We start from the raw sequence: 17594 nt of genomic DNA, 5'->3' as shown, positions 1-17594 counted from the left end.
TAGCTTCAAATTCACATGAAATAAAAATAACTGGGCTTCCCTGGTGGCGCAGTGGTTGGGAGTCTGCCTGCTAATGCAGGGGACACGGGTTTGAGCCCTGGTCTGGGAAGATCCCACATGCCGCGGAGCGACTAGGCCCGTGAGCCACAATTACTGAGCCTGCGCGTCTGGAGCCTGTGCTCCGCAACAAGAGAGGCCGCGATAGTGAGAGGCCCGCGCACCGCGATGAAGAGTGGCCCCCGCTTGCCACAACTAGAGAAAGCCCTCGCACAGAAACGAAGACCCAACACAGCCAAAAATAAATAAATAAATAAATTAATTAATTAAAAAAAAAAAAAAAATAACTGCATTTCTTTTTAGCTATTAATTTAAAATTTTTTTTACCACTTTGAAGAGACTTCCCTTACACACTCTGAATTAGTGAGATTATAGTAGAATATCATAATATTGAAAATTTGTGTTTTAATAAAGCTTAAATTGATGGGGGATTTTGGTGCTTTTTAACAGAGTAATAATATTTTCCTGGCCAAAATGTAGAATGTGTATTTTGATAAGTTAGAATGTATCTACAGATACTAAAGAAAAAAATATTTGACATTGAGGCTATCCTGGAAATTCTGGACACATGGTTATCACATGAACACATGGGTAGATGGTCAACAACTTGTCTGAATACATTAAATTTAAATGTGTAAATCAAATTCAAGGTTTACATGGTAAAATTACCAGTTAACTAAGCCTCCTCTTTGATTTGACGTGTACACAGCAAGTTTTAAATATCCACACACATTCAAATCTTAACAAAAGTAATCATCTTCAGTACTGAGGATCAAATGTTTCAACTCAAATGAAATCTATTGTACTTTACTATAGGTCACTTTCACTGATTTTCAAAATTTTAACATTTCATTGGTTTTCAGTATTCACCACACAAGGATTTTAACTGACAACCACTTAAGACGTCAATATATCTTAGTTCCATCTCAGAAAAGGCAGGTTTATTTGAGTATCTAGGACATATTTTCTCTGGCTTTCCAATATAAGTTTTTTGTTTTGTTTTTAGTAGCAGTCAGTAGAGTAAAAATAATCAGTATAGATAATTAGGAGGCTGGAAGGCTTTGGGAAAGATTTGGATGGAGGAAAATTTAAAAAAAAACAATGACACGTTTTTATCATTCGATTCAAGTGATTTCTATGTGCTTGGTGTGTGATCTACAAAGTAACAAATCTGATGAATGTTAACTCTTGAGCTAAAAACCTTTCTGCAAATTCCCACTGACTTACTGATAGTTTAAATGTATCTGTTATGATTTGGTCCCCTCTACTTTTTCAGCTTTCCTCCCTGCCATGCCCCAGTGCATGCTCTTTGCTCCAACAATGCAGAAGCCATGCCTTTTTTCATTCATTTATTAAACTCCCACTGTCTCACTGATCTTTGCATTTCTAGTCCTTAGCATACTTCTCGACACATTTAATATTCCATAAATGTTCACTGAATAAACAAGTGGATACATGTTGTAAAACAATGGGTGATGTTGCAGAAAGGAAGTAAAGAGAGTTTGCTCCAGTATCACTGGAGGAAACCAGTTCACACACAGGGAGCATCTGGACAGCCCAATAAGACAAACAGTGATCAATGCAAAGTGAGTGGTATAGAGAGAGACCAGGGAAATGATGTAGCTATTCTAAGATTACACAGACCTAAAGTGGTCAGGAAGGTTTCCTAAAGAAAACGGGCTTGAAGGGAATCTTAAAGGATAAGTAGTTTGTAAGTAAAGAGGACTGTGAAGGCGTTGTGGGCAGAAGCAAGATCAGATAGATGGATGGATGGATAGATAGATGGATAGATAGTTACATAGATACAGAGATACAGAGATACATAGATAGATAAAACTAATGAACAAAACCCGCCATAATTTGATTATGCTCTGGAAGCTTTGCCACAGTATGAGAAAGAGCAAAGAGAGCCGTGGAAGATTCCTTGCTTTGCCTTTATTCAAGAATACATGGGTGGGAAAAGACCCTCCTATCCTGCAGCTATTTTTGGAAGCCAAAAGATTACTGGTACCTGTTAGAAAAGGTGTGTGTGTGGGAGGGATAAACGTGACATATTCTACGTCGAATAGAAGAAACTAGCTTTATAATAAAAACAAACAGACAAAACCAAATCATTCACTTAAGACAGTGCTTCTCAAAGTTTTGGTGCATCAGATTCCTCTCAAGGGCTGTTAAAACACAGAGTGCTGGGCCTCATGACCCCCTTCCCAAGTTTCTGATGGGGTGGGGCCTGAGAATGTGCATTTCTAACAGGTTCCCGGGTAATGCCGATGCTGCTGGTCCAAGGACCACACTTTAGGAACCATTGCACGGGGTTCGCCTACATACAGATTTTGAAGATTCCAAATGGTGAGATAGAGGAACTGTGGACCAAAACGGGCAGCAGTGATTATGTCAAGGAACCAGCAGATGGACAAAAGGTTGGGGTAACAGCTGTTCCTACAGGTTTTAGGACAAATTTCACACAATTTAGTTATGAGCAAATGTCAGTTTTATTACAACCCTGCTATATGGACCACTGGGCTACTACCAGCAGGGAAAGGAGGCCTCTCCAAGGCCAAAGCTTTCTCTCTTGATAAGAGACATTATAGAAAGCAGAAGTGGTTAGATGGTCTTTCATAGAATATATACAGAAAGGAAATAAAGTCTGCTAGAGCTCTTTAGATTCTTTTTTTTTAAATTTTTATTGGGTTATAGTTGATTTACAATGTTGTGTTAGTATCTGCAGTACAGCAAGGTGAATCAGTTGTACATATATCCAGTCTTTTTTAGATTCTCTTCCCATATAGGTCATTACAGAGTATTGAATTGAGTGTTTGCAAAGCAGAAATAGTGTCACAGATGTGAAAAACAAACTTATGGTTACAAAGGGGGGGATAAGTTGGGATTGACATATACACACTACTACATACAAAATAGACAACTAATAAGGACCTACTGTATAGCACAGGGAACTCTACTCAATACTCTGTAATGACCTATATGCGAAAAGAATCTAAAAAAATGGGGATATTTATATTCTTGATGACTGTCAGCTAGGTAGATAAACAGCTTCTCAGAAGAGGTCTTGATCTGATTAAAATCCACCAGAAAAATGCTTATGAATTTCATCAGGAATAATAATTTCTTTCCAGATGGAGGTTGTAAATCATAACATACTAAAAAGGTTCTGCCTCAGTCAGGTTTAGAACTTTTTTTTTAATAGAATACACCTGGGGATGCTTGTTACTGAAGTCATGGGGACTGGTAAATGAATGAATGAATAAGGCATGAATGTAAGCAAGGGAAACCAGAATTCATCATTTCCTTCTAGTTTCAAAAATTATTTGACAAACTTCTTTACCACAAGCTATTTATTTATTTATTTATTTATTTATTTATTTATGGCTGTGTTGGGTCTTCGTTTCTGTGCGAGGGCTTTCTCTAGTTGCGGCGAGCGGGGGCCACTCTTCATCGCGGTGCGCGGGCCTCTCACTATCGCGGCCTCTCTTGTTGCGGAGCACAGGCTCCAGATGCGCAGGCTCAGTAATTGTGGCGCACGGGCCTAGCCGCTCTGCGGCATGTGGGATCCTCCCAGACTAGGGCTCGAACCCGTGTCCCCCGCATTGGCAGGCAGACTCTCAACCACTGCGCCGCCAGGGAAGCCCACCACAAGCTATTTAAATATTGAGTTATCATGGACGTTCTGATGATCTTGTCCTGGATTTGGGAACTGGTGTGTCTCTGTATGCAGTCATATGGGCACCAGGGTTTAAGTTATTTAGCATTTTGATTTGTTAGAAAGAAAGATAATGGGGTGAAATCTCCAAGTTTGAAAATGACATTAAGTTCTAATAAGTGACCAGAAATGGATTACATAAAGAGCTACAGACTCATTTCCTGTGGGCAGGTGAAGTGTAAGGAAATGAATTCAGGGAATAAATGGTTAGCAAGAGAGTTATTATCTTAAACACAAGAAAATGATCGAGGGGTTAATGATCTAGGGGTTATTACCATTGTCTAGAGTCAGTGTGAGCCTGCTGCCAGGAAATCAGCGAAGTGCAGATAGTTGTTGGGAGAATAGTAGAGCAGAAAACCCGGCATTATTTCTCCACTAAACTACTAAATAGATATGAAGTCTGAGGTTCTTTGTTTTTCTCCTCATCAATATGCTTCAGGAAAGACAAGAAAAAAGAATGTTAAGAAAAATTCAACAGATCACACTACTAAACATTTATTAATTGCCTAATATGTGCAAAGCATCTTATCCAGTAATGGGGACACCAAAGCCATTCCCAGTGGCCTTGCACAGGTTACAGGGTCTCCACTGAGAGTAGTTTACTTGAACCATTTAGCTAACATGAAAGCAGTTATTCTCATAAACCATTCATTGCAAGTGAGGAAAGTGAGAAAGAGGTACTTCTCTGGGCTTCTACCAAAGTTTTAGATTTTAACTGTCTAAATTCTGCCTTATGAGGAGACATTATTGTTTTAAGAGAAGCAGAAGCTACAAGTGGAGATTTAAATAATTATAAAACTGTAGAGCAGAGGTTGAAAACCATTTCTGAAAAGGGCCCAATAGTAAATATTTTCGGCTTTGTGGGCCAGGTGGTCTTTGTTGCAACTCCTCAACAATGCAACGTGAAAACGAATGAGCTTGGCAAGATTCCAGTAAAACTTTATTTACAAAAATTGGCATTGGAGCCCTCCACTGCCGGCCAGGGAAGATGCTGAGTCCAGTGTGGCAGTGGCTATGCCTGGGACTCTGCAGCCTCCTGCTGGGGCAGGCGGAGGCCCCAGCCCCATGGAGCTGCCTGAGCAGAGCGGCTGTATGCAGTGCTGTTTGGGCAGAACCTGGTGTTGACGGGAACCATTTTCAGCATTCTGCTGGTGACCGTAGTCGTTATGGCTTTTTTTTTTTTTTTTTTTTTGTAGCAAATGGATCACTATGTATCACAAACGCTTTACATTACCTTGGATTCTTTCTAAATTTTTATCCAAAACAATGTAACGAAATAGTAGGTAAGAGGTCATACAAAAAAACCCCTTCCATCCCACCTTTTACAAACTGCAATCCCTTATGGCATTTTGTGTCTACAAGCCCGTTCGGCAACACTGACAGCCGAGCAAGCAAGTCCTCCACAAGCATTTGGGAACAGAATAAGTTCTGTTACACATGGGTTAGTGGAGAAGTTGGAATCAGAACTTTAGTGCTTGGAAATAATCTTTGGTCTGGACAGTTGGTAAATGCTGAATGATTTAGAAAAAACATCTAGCCATTATCTTAGCCTAACCCTGTAATGCAAGTATTTGGCCACAGAGTCTGCTTCTCAGTGTTTCTTTTTATATGTGGCTGTCCTTGTTCAAAGTAAGACCTGAAGCTCCAAGGTTCAGTGTAAAGATGGAGTGCTCACGAGAAAGAAAGCATAACTTGGTGAGTGGTGTAAAAACCACACTGGAAAGGACTAATCATTAATGTTTCAAAATATTAAGAAGAGGAAGACCTAACATGTAGACATTCCCTACTTTGTAACTGATCACAATGGGTTGAGAATCACAGATGTTTTTAATTATCCCAAGTCGGCCTAGATGCTCCAATTGCAAAGCAGCAGCCGCTGTGGGGAACGTGGGCCGCCATTCCTCACGCTGCTCAGAGCTCCGTGCTCAGATGCCCGCACTGAAGTCGGGGTCACACCAGGTAGGCCTATGGCCATGGGCACCCTCGGGCTGGGAGGCTCTGGGGGTGACTGGAAGTGTTAGCAATTGGCCCGGCTGAAAAAGAACTCGTCCCGCTCAAACACGTTGATCTCCTTGTCCTGCGCTTAAGTCTTCCCAGCCCGTGGCCTAGACGTCAGGGCAGCTTTTCCCATCTGGAATCTTTTCAGCCCTGGGTGGGGAGGGCGCAGTAGAAGTGCATGTTCCCCGTACAAGGCCGAGTGGCGGGTGGGTGTGTGTTTACACACATTTAATTTCAGCTTTGAAAATGCTGCTTTTCCTTTGCACTGTTAGTGAACTGGATTTTCCCCCTCATGGAAATGATACTTTTGTGCTTGCGGCGTTCATTTTATTTTAAAGGTGCTAGGCTTAACTTTGTTATTAAATTAAAATGCTTGTCTTGTGCTCCATTCAAGCAAAGCACTGATATATATATGTATAGATTTTTTTTTAACAACCCGCACTTAATGTGAAATAACTGATGTGGGATTCTGTAACTGTTTGACCTAAGGATTTTGCTTGTAACCCTAGCATGGAGGCACTGAAACGTTCACTGTTCTGTGCTTTTGAGCAAAATATCAATTAAAACAAAAGTAAAATCTTAAAAAAGAAAACAACAGCAACAACAACCAAAAAAACACACAAAAATAAGCAGTGGAGGATTTGGCCTTCAGGCCATACATAGTTAACTGACCCCTGCTGTAGAGAACGGCCAAAAGGAGCATCCTGCTTTTGACTCAGCATGCAGGGAACATTGGAATCTCACTAGCCCCAAGAGGATACTACTGCTGAAAAGTAAATTAACGATTGCTAAATTCTTGTTGAGGAAAATAAGAGACATTTGAAGCACACTTCCAACGTGACTTCTCTTTTCAAAGGATAGATCTTACTGTGTTTGAATTCAGACACTTAGTGACTCCAAGACGAAAGTATTTTATTCTCCTAAGAGTGCACTCATGCAGCCTTTTGTCTTCAAACAACCAGCTTCCCAATTGCACATGAAATGGGACAGCTGAGCTCTAGGCTCTCTTCTAAGCCCCAATCTTGGCGGTTGGCACAAATTCTGGCCTTTTTATTTCTATTTGCCCTTTTGAAGCAACTCTGTCATTTATCTCCTAAACAGATGTTGCAGTCGGGTACCTTATGCCTAGCTCCAGAGATTGGCATATGGCTCCATCTAACCCATTGTCACCTTGTGCTCAAATCTGCAGCAGGAGAAGCTGGAGTAAGGTGCTCTCTGGCAGGCAGCCGGGGCCCTGGGGATCCAGCACCGCATCTCCTGTAACGTGGTGAAGCTCCAGGGGAGAAGAGGAAAGGCAGCCAAGACAAGTCTGCCAATTCCTGGATTTCACAAGTTTTCTCCTGGGAGCGCTTTTGTTTCCTTCCCTGCTTCTAACTTGAATTGACTGAGAAAAAAAGAGGAAGGGCCATTGAATAAAGGCACTCACATTTGCCTTCTAATTTTGTTCCGTAGGAAACGGGCCACCCACAGTGTTGGCAAAAGGAAGGGCAGCCAGAAGGACCTCCGGCCCCCTGATCTTTGGATCCATCATGAAGAAATGGAGATGAAAAATATTGAGAAGCCATCAGGCACTGACCCTGCAGGAAGGGACTCCCCCATCCAGAGTTGCCAAGACCTCACGCCAGTCAGTCACAGCCAGTCAGAGACCCAACTGGGGAGCAAAAGCACTTCTCATTCAGGTAACTTTCACCTCTCTGGCATCAGGAAAAACATCCCACTCTGAACCCCAAAAAGGAGCTCTTGACTCCCTCTTTTGTGGATATACCCTTTCCACTAATTTGCACATCATTTACCAACAGTTAAAATAATCTGATGTAAATTTGGTTGATTAACTAGGTTTACTTTCTATTCCATCATCGTGTTGACTGCCTTTTATAACTGTAATGCTTCTTGAAACTTCTAAGAAGTAAGAGGTGATGCAGTTGGGACATACTGAAACGTGAAGGTTAAATGAACTGATTGCTTTTTGTTACAGCTGGAACAAAAGTTTTGTCAAGGCAAAATTTGAAGCTATTTTAGTTCTCTATGTCTGTGAAAAGTTGATTTTAAATTTGCTGTCAATTCCTTGCTTTAAAAAAATCACTTCAGGGGCACTTGAAGTCTGAAAACATCAACTATTCTGTTACTTTGCCTTGATTACTGTGGAGATCAACTGTCATCCCCATGCAATCACATTATATGATCACTGGCCTAGTCTAATGGAGTCTCTCTGAAGTCTCTGTTGGTATACAAAGCGATCTGATGAAAAAAGCCTGCTGTTTAATGATGTGGTGCAGAACACTCCACGTCTAGGAATAACTGAGAAATCCAGAAAGTGGTTGTAAGATATTTCAGTTTACGTGGGTCCTTATAGTTTCAAAATGCTTATGGGGAGTTGAATAATCAACCCAATACTCTCATCAAAAAATCTCTTGGTCTACTCATGATGTGTGTTTATAGAATGAGTAGCTGTTTTAAACCAAATTAAATATTTTAATTGTTTGAATGTGTAACTGGTTGATTAGACTTTCTTGCAGAGTTGTTTAAACAAGGACTTTACCAATTTTCCATCATGAGTTGTGTATTCCTTTTCTAGACCTTAAATAATATCTCAAGCAGTGTCCCTAACTTTTGTCACTTTCAATTATTAAACTATAATCCAGTTCCATTAAAAATTATAATATGAGATTTAAATTAAAGATTCTTTTCCCCTTATGGCCAGTCAGGCTTTTGGTTCTGAGCACTGGGGGTCACAGTTTGTTTTTTTCAAATCCTCCAGCACCTTGGAGGAAAATGGAGTGGTAAGGTGGGACAGCAGGAAGGAGGAGCATATTCTGTTTCAGAAACACCTTTACCCATTCTTCCTACCTATCTGCTCTTTCTGGTTTTGTGCGGGGATGTAGAGGGACATAAAGAAAAGATGGGAGGAGAAAGGCAAGGTGGAAGGGAAGAAAGCACAGTTTGAAGTTCTTCACTAACTTTCTGGGCACATGGGCTGTCCTCACGTGGCATCCAAATTCTCAGTGTCTTATGAAATATAAGTATGAAGTCTTTATGAGACCCTGTGGGATGCCTCCTCTGGCCAATTCCATAACCTGAGATATCAAGTCAGGGCTTAACCCTCTCCCACCAGGAACAGCTCTACCTGTCAGCCTCACTGGTCCTCCTGTGGGTCATCTGCGCTTACGTGAATTCCAACAAGAGGACTCAAGCCTGGTCAACTTTCCAAGTACCCACTTGACCCAGAGGAAGCTGCTGTATCTTTGACAGGTCAAATGATGAGAGAGCTTGTAACCCACACTGTTCCTCTCTCAGCCTTGCTTTCTTCAATTACCTCTTCCTCTGTTTAAATAGACACAGTGTAGACCAGCAAGCCTGCTGCCTGAATAAGCTTCTACCCAGAGAATGAATGAAAGCTTCTTTTGCAGGAACCTCAACAGTCTATAGGTGTTCATGCTTGTAGCTTTGTTCCATACTGGACATCAGGAGGGGAGAGCACCTCTGCCTCTTCCTGGAGGGAATAAAATTGTCTCTCAGCCCTCAGAAGGTTTCGCTAATGATTTTTAGGATTCCTCCTTCTTGATTTTTCCCCTTATCATTTATATGCTCAGATGACATTTGGGGTCAGCGAGACAAGTTTTGTTGTCTCTTACTAAGTCTTGAGAAAAGTTTAACCCCAGATAATGGCTGTTTTCTTCAGAATGAGAGGATACTTGTGCCAATTTGTCTTTAATTTGAGGACCTACTTGCCAACACTATAATAACAGGGAAAGTAGCACTCGAAATCCTGTTTGTTAAACTTGACAATACATGAAGTAGTCTCTGTGCTATCGTGGTTAAAAGGACAAAACTCTGATTGGAAGAATTAATATTGTTAAAATGGCCGTACTACCCAACACAATCTACAAATTTAATGCAATCCCTGTCAAAATATCCATGACATCTTTCACAGAACTAGAACAAATAATCCTAAAATTTATATGGAACCACAAAAGACCCCGAATTGTCAAAACTATCTTGAGAAAAAGGAACAAAGCTGAAGGTATCAAGCTCCCTGACTTCAGACTATACTACAAAGCTACAGCAATCAAAACAGCATGGTACTGGCACAAAAACAGACACATAGGTTAATGGAACAGAATAAAGAGCCCAGAAATAAACCCACACACCTATGGTCAATTAATCTACGACAAAAGAGGTAAGAATATACAATGGAGAAAGGACAGTCTCTTCAATAAATGGTCCTGGGAAAACTTTACAGCTACATGTAAAATAATGAGATTACATTTCCTCACACCATGTACAAGAATAAATGCAAAATGGATTAAAGACCTAAATGTAAGACCTGAAACCATAAAACTCCTGGAAGAGAATATAGGCAGAGCACTCTTTTACATAGATGGTAGCAATATTTTTTTGGACCTGTCTCCTAAGACAAAAGAAATAAAAGCAAAAATAAACAAATGGGACCTAAATAAATTTAAAAGCTTTTGCAGAGCAAAAAAAAAATAAACAAACAAATTGACGAAGTGAAATGACAACCTACCAAATGAAAGAATATATTTGCAAATGATATTACCAAACAAGGGGTTAATATCCAAAATATATAAACAGCTCATACAATTCAATATCAAAAAGACAAACAAAAAAAACAAGCAACCCAATCAAAAAATGGGCAGAAGACCTGAATAGACATTTTTCCAAAGAAGACATACAGGTAGCCAATAGGCACACGAAAAGATGCTCAACATTGCTAATTACTAGAGAAATGCAAATCAAAACCACAATGAGATGTCACCTCACACTTTTCAGAATGGCTATCATCAAAAATTTACAAATAACAAATGTTGGCAAGAATGTGAAGAAAAGGGAACCCTTGTACACTGTAGGTGGGAATGTAAGTTGATGCAGCCACTGTGGAAAACAGCATGGAGGTTCCTCAGAAAACTAAAAATAGAACTGCCATGTGATCCAGCAATTCTACTCCTGGCTATTTATCCAGAAAAAACAGAAACACTGATTTGTAAAGATACATGCACCCAATGTTCATAGCAGCACTATTTACAATAGCCAAGGTATGGAAGCAGCCTAAATGTCCATTAACAGATGAATGGATACAGGAGATGTGGTATACATATACAATGGAATGTTATTCAGTCATAAAAAAGAATGGAATTCTGCCATTTGCAGCAATGTGGATGGACCTAGAGAATATCATGCTTAGTGAAATGAGTCAGAGAAAGACAAATAGTGTATGATATCACTCATTTGTGGAATCAAAAAAATAAAACAAATGAATGTATATAGCAAAACAGAAACAGACTCACAAATATAGAAAACAAACTAGTGGTTATCAGTGGAAAGAGGGAAGGGCGGAGGGGCAAAATAGGGGAATGGGATTAAGAGATACAAACTACTATGTATAGAATAGATAAGCAACAAGGATAAATTGTATAGCATAGGGTACTATAGCCATTATTTTGAATAACTTTTAATGTAGTATAATCTATAAAAATACTGAATTACTGTGCTGTATACCTGAAATTAATATAATATTGTAAATCAACTATACTTCATTTAAGGAAAAAAAAGACCAAACTTCATGTTAATGAATCATATACTTTTTAGTGATACATAGTGTTCAGAATTTCAGTTTTATTTTTCAACAGTTTTTTATTAAATTTTTAAATCTGCATATATCACTCTTTCTTATTATTTTTTATGACTCTTTAGTATGACATTTTATAGAATTATAATAAATTTGTATAGAGACACCTAGCTGTACTTTTGAAGAATGTAGTTTATTTCCTGTGTTTTTATAATAAGATATAATATCTTTGGGGCTTAAGTACAAGTTGCAAAGATTGTGGTAAATTCATACAATTGAATATTATGGAGCTGTTAAAAATTATATTACTGACTTATTTATTGACAGAGAAAGGTTTTTACGTTATTTTATAAAGAAGGCTACAAAACAGTATGTATAGTATAATGCCATTTTTGAAATAAATAATATATGCTCTCTTTCACATATACATACATATGCAAAAATTATAAATAAAACAATAATGGTTCTTTCTGGGTAATGGGGTTATGGTAAATTTTATTAATGTTTGTACAATGAGAGCATATTGATTGGATAACAAAAAAAGTAGATATTATTTAGATATTATTACTTAAAACATCAATGAAATGAAAAAGGCATTGGAGTTCCTGGCTAGAAATGAAGTGTTGTATCATTAATACTCAGGAGTATTGTTTTTCTTTTAGGTCAAGACACAGAAGAAGCAGGGAGCTCCATGTCTACCCTGGAGAGGTCACTGGCTGCACGCCGAGCCACCCGGGCCAAGCTCATGATTCCTATGGATGCCCAGTCCAACAATCCTGGTGAGTAACAATTGGTACCACAATGGAGCAGTCAAGTGCTTTCTGTTTGTATCTTTTCTCTATCAATTATCAAAACCTAATTAGAGTTTTCCCTGAACTTTCTGGGCAAAAGGACCTAATGAAGAACGAGTAAAATTATATCATTTATATTTGGAAGTTAGAACTTTCACTCTGTTATTGTTGTATTTGTTGTATGCAATCAAATGATCTGTCTATTGGCAATCACTTGATACATATTTAAGAAAGTATAAGAAATATGAATTGATATAAAAAGGGTTGAAATTTTTGTCATTATTCATCTTATTCTAATGACCACCTTCATGGATTTTTAATCTTTTTTAAAAGGTCCAATTTTCAGACTTAAATAATCTAGTACCCTTGAAACAAATATTGAGATAATCACTTACTACCTCCTTCTTGTTAAAGTTTTCTGTCATACTCCCACATTCACTGAAGATATTAGTATCTGGGAATCACTTCCTTTCCAATTACCTCTATGATCAATCTTGGTAATTACAATATCCATGCAGATAATCCATCTGATGTTAGTTCCTTTATATTCCCTGCAATATTAGCTCTCTCCCACCTCAGTCCATCAATTCCACATCACACACTAAACCAATAATTGCACCCGCTGCAGAATGTCAGTTTCTATCATCCCTTTCTCTAGCACTGTATTACTTTCTGCCACTTATTTTATTGCCCCCTTGCCAACAATTTTTCAGTCCCACTTGGACCTCCAATCCATTAACTCTGCAACCTTCTCATTGTCCCTCATCTTCCTCATGTCTTTACTTCCATCCCAACTCAACTCCTATCCATCATCAGTTATTACCTCTAGTTCCTTGCAAACACCCTCATCTCCATTGGTTCTTCTTCCCTATCATACTCACCTAAAAAAACTCAACCCTGATTAAGTCAGCTCCTCTACCAACATCGACCATGTACCCTAACAGCTGAATTTATCTGGAGAAAAACACATAACCTGTTTACTGGGTATTTATGACCACAAATCCAAGGTGAGCTGTCATCTATTTGGAAATACCACTCATTTCTCTTAATCATTCATTGTCTCACTTTAAAAGATGAATGTCTTATATCTATTCTTACTTTTCTGACTCCCGATACCTCTCTCATTTCCCCACTCCCAGCTAATAAGCATGATTCTTATATCACCAAGAAAAGAGAAGCATTCAAAAACGGCATCCTTATCTACCCGTCAAACCGAGTTGATCTGTTTCTCCTCCTATATAAGGCCAGCTCTTTCCCTTGAGGACATCCATCCATGCGTCCACACTTAGGGACTCTTCTGTAATTATCCCTTCCCTTTTTTGCATCATCAGTTTTCCTTCCTACTGATAACTCCAATAAGCATATAAACATTATCTCATAACTCCCATGTTAAAGCATCTTCCCTGGAACCACTTGCCCTTGCATCTGAAGCCCATTCCTCCCCTTCCCTGAGAAATTCTGTTAAAAGTTGTCTATACTTACATTTTCCTCTTTTAATCTTCCTTATTAGTTTTAATGACACTTCCACAGTCCCTCTCTACTGAAACCATGGTTGCCAAGATTATCAATAATCTCCACATTTTCTTACCAAATGGTCAATTCTCCAGTGCTCAGCAAAATTTGACGTAGCTTCTCACTATTTTTTCCTGGAATGCTTTCTTCCTTTGGGTATAGTATTCTAAATGCTCCTGGTTTACTTCCTATTCCCCTGGCTGCTCCTTTTCAGTCCTTTACTTATTCCTCCTTTTCTTCCCAATCTCTAAAAGTCAGAGAGTACCCTAGGGCTCAGAATTCAAGCTGCTGTCTTCTATCTACACTAGCTTCTTAGATGTTGTCATCTAATACCAATGTGCCACTTAAATGCTCACGAATCCCAGATTTTATCCCTAGCTTACTCTCTTCCTGAAATCCACATCAATTTCCATATAAAATATTAACTCACCTTCTCCAAATGGCTATCTAATAGGCAAGCCATGTATGCTCCAAATGGAAATCTTGCCCTTCCATAATTCCCTCTCCCCAACTCCAAACTTGATCCTCCTATTATTTTTCCCATTCAATACATCCATTTTTCTGTTCATCCATTTACTCTTGTTAAAAAACTCTAGTTTCATACTTCTTTATTCTGATTTCCTCACATCCCAAATTCAGTCTTTCACCAAATCCTATAGTTCTTGCTTTCAAAACCTGTCCCAAATCTGACCACTCCTTCCCATCTCCACTGTTCTGCCCTTAGCCAAGCCACTACCATCTCTTATAGATTATAGACTATAGCTGTAAACTTGTAACTGTTCTCTTTTCTTTAGCTCTTGACCCTACAGTAAGTTATCTACCCTGCAGCCTTTCAATATATGAATTAGATCATGTTATTCCTCTTGACTTCCCATCACATGTAGAACAAAATCCTGTGATTTTACCATGTGCTATAAAGCACCAAGTGATCCAGCCTCTGGCATACCCCTCACATCGTCTCCTGCTACTCTTCTCTATAATCTGTTTCAGCCACGTAGCTCTCCTCTTTGTTCCTTGGACAGTAACACACATTCCAACTCAGGGACTTTTCAGTTACTGTCCTATTTGCCTGGAATCTCTTTTCATAGATGTTTACTTGGCTTTTCCCTCATTTTATTCAGGTCTGTATTCAACTGCCACCACCATGAAAGAACATAGATCTTCCCTGACCATTGCCTAATATCATCCTTGGTCACTCTCAACCCTTTTTATTCTGCTTCAGTTTTCTTAATTAACGTATATAACTATCCTACTTGCTTTATTGTGTTTGTTTGTTTGTTTATTATTTGTTCTCTGTATTTTAGTGTAAGCTCTATGAGGGCAGGGATTTTGCCCGCTTTCATCACTTCATATCCTCAACACCCAGAACAAAGGTTGGCGCATGGTAGGCACTCACTCGATACAGTTTAGACAAATGAATGAACTAATGGTTGTTTCTTTCTACCTACTGTATGCCATGTTTCCTCTGTGTTTCAATATAGCTCTCAATTTTACTATAATGTAAAAACTTACATGGAATTTATAATAAATGCCAACTGTTCAACTCATGGGGTAGATACTATTCTTATGCCTATTTTACTAATAAGAGAACTGAGGCTTGGAAAGTTTAAGTACCTAGCTTGCAGTCACACAGCAAGTAAGTGGCAGAGCCAGAATTTGGACTCGGAAGGACTGGCTTCAGAGTTCTGCTCTCTTAATCACTATGCTCCCAGCTGCAGTCCTCTGTGAAGCTATTGTCCTTTTTCTTTCATTCCTTTCACCACATAGAGAGACACTGTACACTTAGCTGCCTCTATTTTTTCCCCTCCAGTCACTTTCCTCTTGTAACTAAGTTCTATCTGTGCCAGTTTTCTGTAGCTTCCTTCTTAAAAATCATTGTGTTTCAGAATCTTTGTGGGCCTTTCTCTCCCATATATAACTTCCTTATCTAATAAGTTCCCACATCCCATTGATTATTTTTCCTCCACAACATCTTTTGAATCCCTGGCTATATTCCCATTCCTAAGAGTCCTATTTTTATTCTCCTCTTTATGGCCTCACGCCTGAACTGTCAAAACAGTTTTAAAATTAATCTTCCTCTCTGTTGTGTCTTCTAGACTTCTTTGTATCCTGCTTGCCAAATTTCTTCCTAAAACAACTTAAATATGGTATTTCACTCCATAAATTTTCGCAATGGCTCCTCACTGTCTTCTAAGAAAAAACAACAAACCCCTCAGCATACCAGATTTAAGTCTACATTTCTAGTTTCCTATTGCTATGTTAGACTCTTGCCAAGCTAGACTAATCACCAGTCCACAAACATGCATTGCCCTTTATTTGATTTTCCTTCTGAATACCTTTTGTCCTTTAGGAATGACTTGGTAGCTATCTCTAACAAAGTTCTATGCACCTTTCAAAGACCAGAGAGATATTGATGCTTTCATAAATTCTTTCCTCTCTGATTATTCCATCCAGAAATGAGGGCTTCCTTTCTCATGTTTGAATGGCCTTTCTTTTTAACACTTGTGAGGCATTACTTCCACGTAGTACTGCCTCATGTGCTTAGGTATTCAAGTCCAAATTTTCTCTCCTCTAACAGATCTTGTATTATGTGATAGGGAGGGAATGTATCTAATTCATCTTCACAGACACACACTGTATAACTCAATACCTAGAACAAAGCTGGTACTTGCTAAATATCTGTCAGGACTTCCCTGGTGGTTCACTGGCTAAGACTCCACGCTCCCAATGCAGGGGGCCCGTGTTTGATCCAGGGAACTAGATCCTGAATGCTGCAGCTAAGACCCGGCACAACCAAATACATAAATAAATTGTAAAAAAAAAAAAAAAAAAAAAAAAAAAGTTAAATAAATAAATAATAAATAATATCTGTCAAATGAATGACTGGATGAATAAATAAATGTATTATAAGAATGCCTTGTAACACATCAGTGTTTTAGGGCTCTTTTTTAAGCAGTTATAGATAGAATAAAATAAAATTTCTGATATACTAAGGGCAGTTAAAGTTGTTTTCATTAGACAAGAAAGGAAATAATGTGATTAGAAAGAAAGAGGAATGAAATGAAATCTAACAAGCATTGAGAACTTCTAAATATTATTCACTTGCTAACTACCTTGCTAATTATTATTTCATTTAATCCTCGCAATATTCTTACATGGTGAGATTATCCTGATTTTACAGATGGGAAACAGAGACTCAAGCAGTTTAAGAAACTTACTCCAGGACACAACTGCGCAACCTGTGAGCCTCTATGGTATACTGCTTTTCTAAAGATAAAGACGCCTTATATTATTTATATTCATTTTTTTTAACATCTTTATTGGAGTATAATTGCTTTACAATGGTGTGTTAGTTTCTGCTTTATAACAAAGTGAATCAGCTATACATATGCATACGTCCCCATATCTCCTCCCTCTTGTGTCTCTCTCCCATCCTCCCTATCCCAGCCCTCTAGGTGGTCACAAAACACCGAGCTGATCTCCCTGTGCTATGCAGCTGCTTCCCACTAGCTATGTCTATAGCACCATGTTCTATAAAATGGTAATTACCAGATAAAATATAAACTACCTGAGGTGTTTTTTAGTTCTTAAAACCCACAGGAAATGGTATTTAATTTCATTGAAGTACAAAATCTGTTTATTTGTCTAAGAATATACTTCATGGTTGAAAACATTACGTGGCATATGCTACTTCTTACCCCTGAACACACTTCACAGCTAAGTAAGCTGATGCCCATGAGAAGCATACCAGCTGATAGTATAGGCAGGAAAAGACCCTGGATATTCTGATTTCCCCAGTCGAGTGTTGTTTCCTATAAAATGGTAGCAAAAAGTGAGTATTGTTACAATGGCCAAAGAATTATTTTAAATGTTTTTCTTACTAAAAATGACATTAATTACAAGAAATCAGAAGCATCAGGTATAACTTTCC

The 17594-nt window shown here is 38.6% G+C and overlaps 1 protein-coding gene across 1 annotated transcript in view; it reads left to right on the top strand.

Annotated features, from left to right (window-relative positions):
• The window catches only part of DCC (DCC netrin 1 receptor), a 1180955-nt gene that overhangs the window by 1091843 nt on the left and 71518 nt on the right, over positions 1–17594 (top strand). The window contains exons 24-25 of the mRNA XM_082416529.1: positions 7226–7452; positions 12023–12139. Coding sequence (XP_082272655.1) covers positions 7226–7452; positions 12023–12139 — 344 coding nt within the window. The remainder of the gene's footprint in view (positions 1–7225; positions 7453–12022; positions 12140–17594) is intronic.

This window comes from Balaenoptera physalus (genome assembly GCF_965194825.1).
Source record: "Balaenoptera physalus genome assembly, chromosome: 12".
In the NCBI taxonomy this organism is placed as follows: domain Eukaryota; kingdom Metazoa; phylum Chordata; class Mammalia; order Artiodactyla; family Balaenopteridae; genus Balaenoptera; species Balaenoptera physalus.
This window is presented reverse-complemented; position numbering and strand designations above follow the sequence as displayed.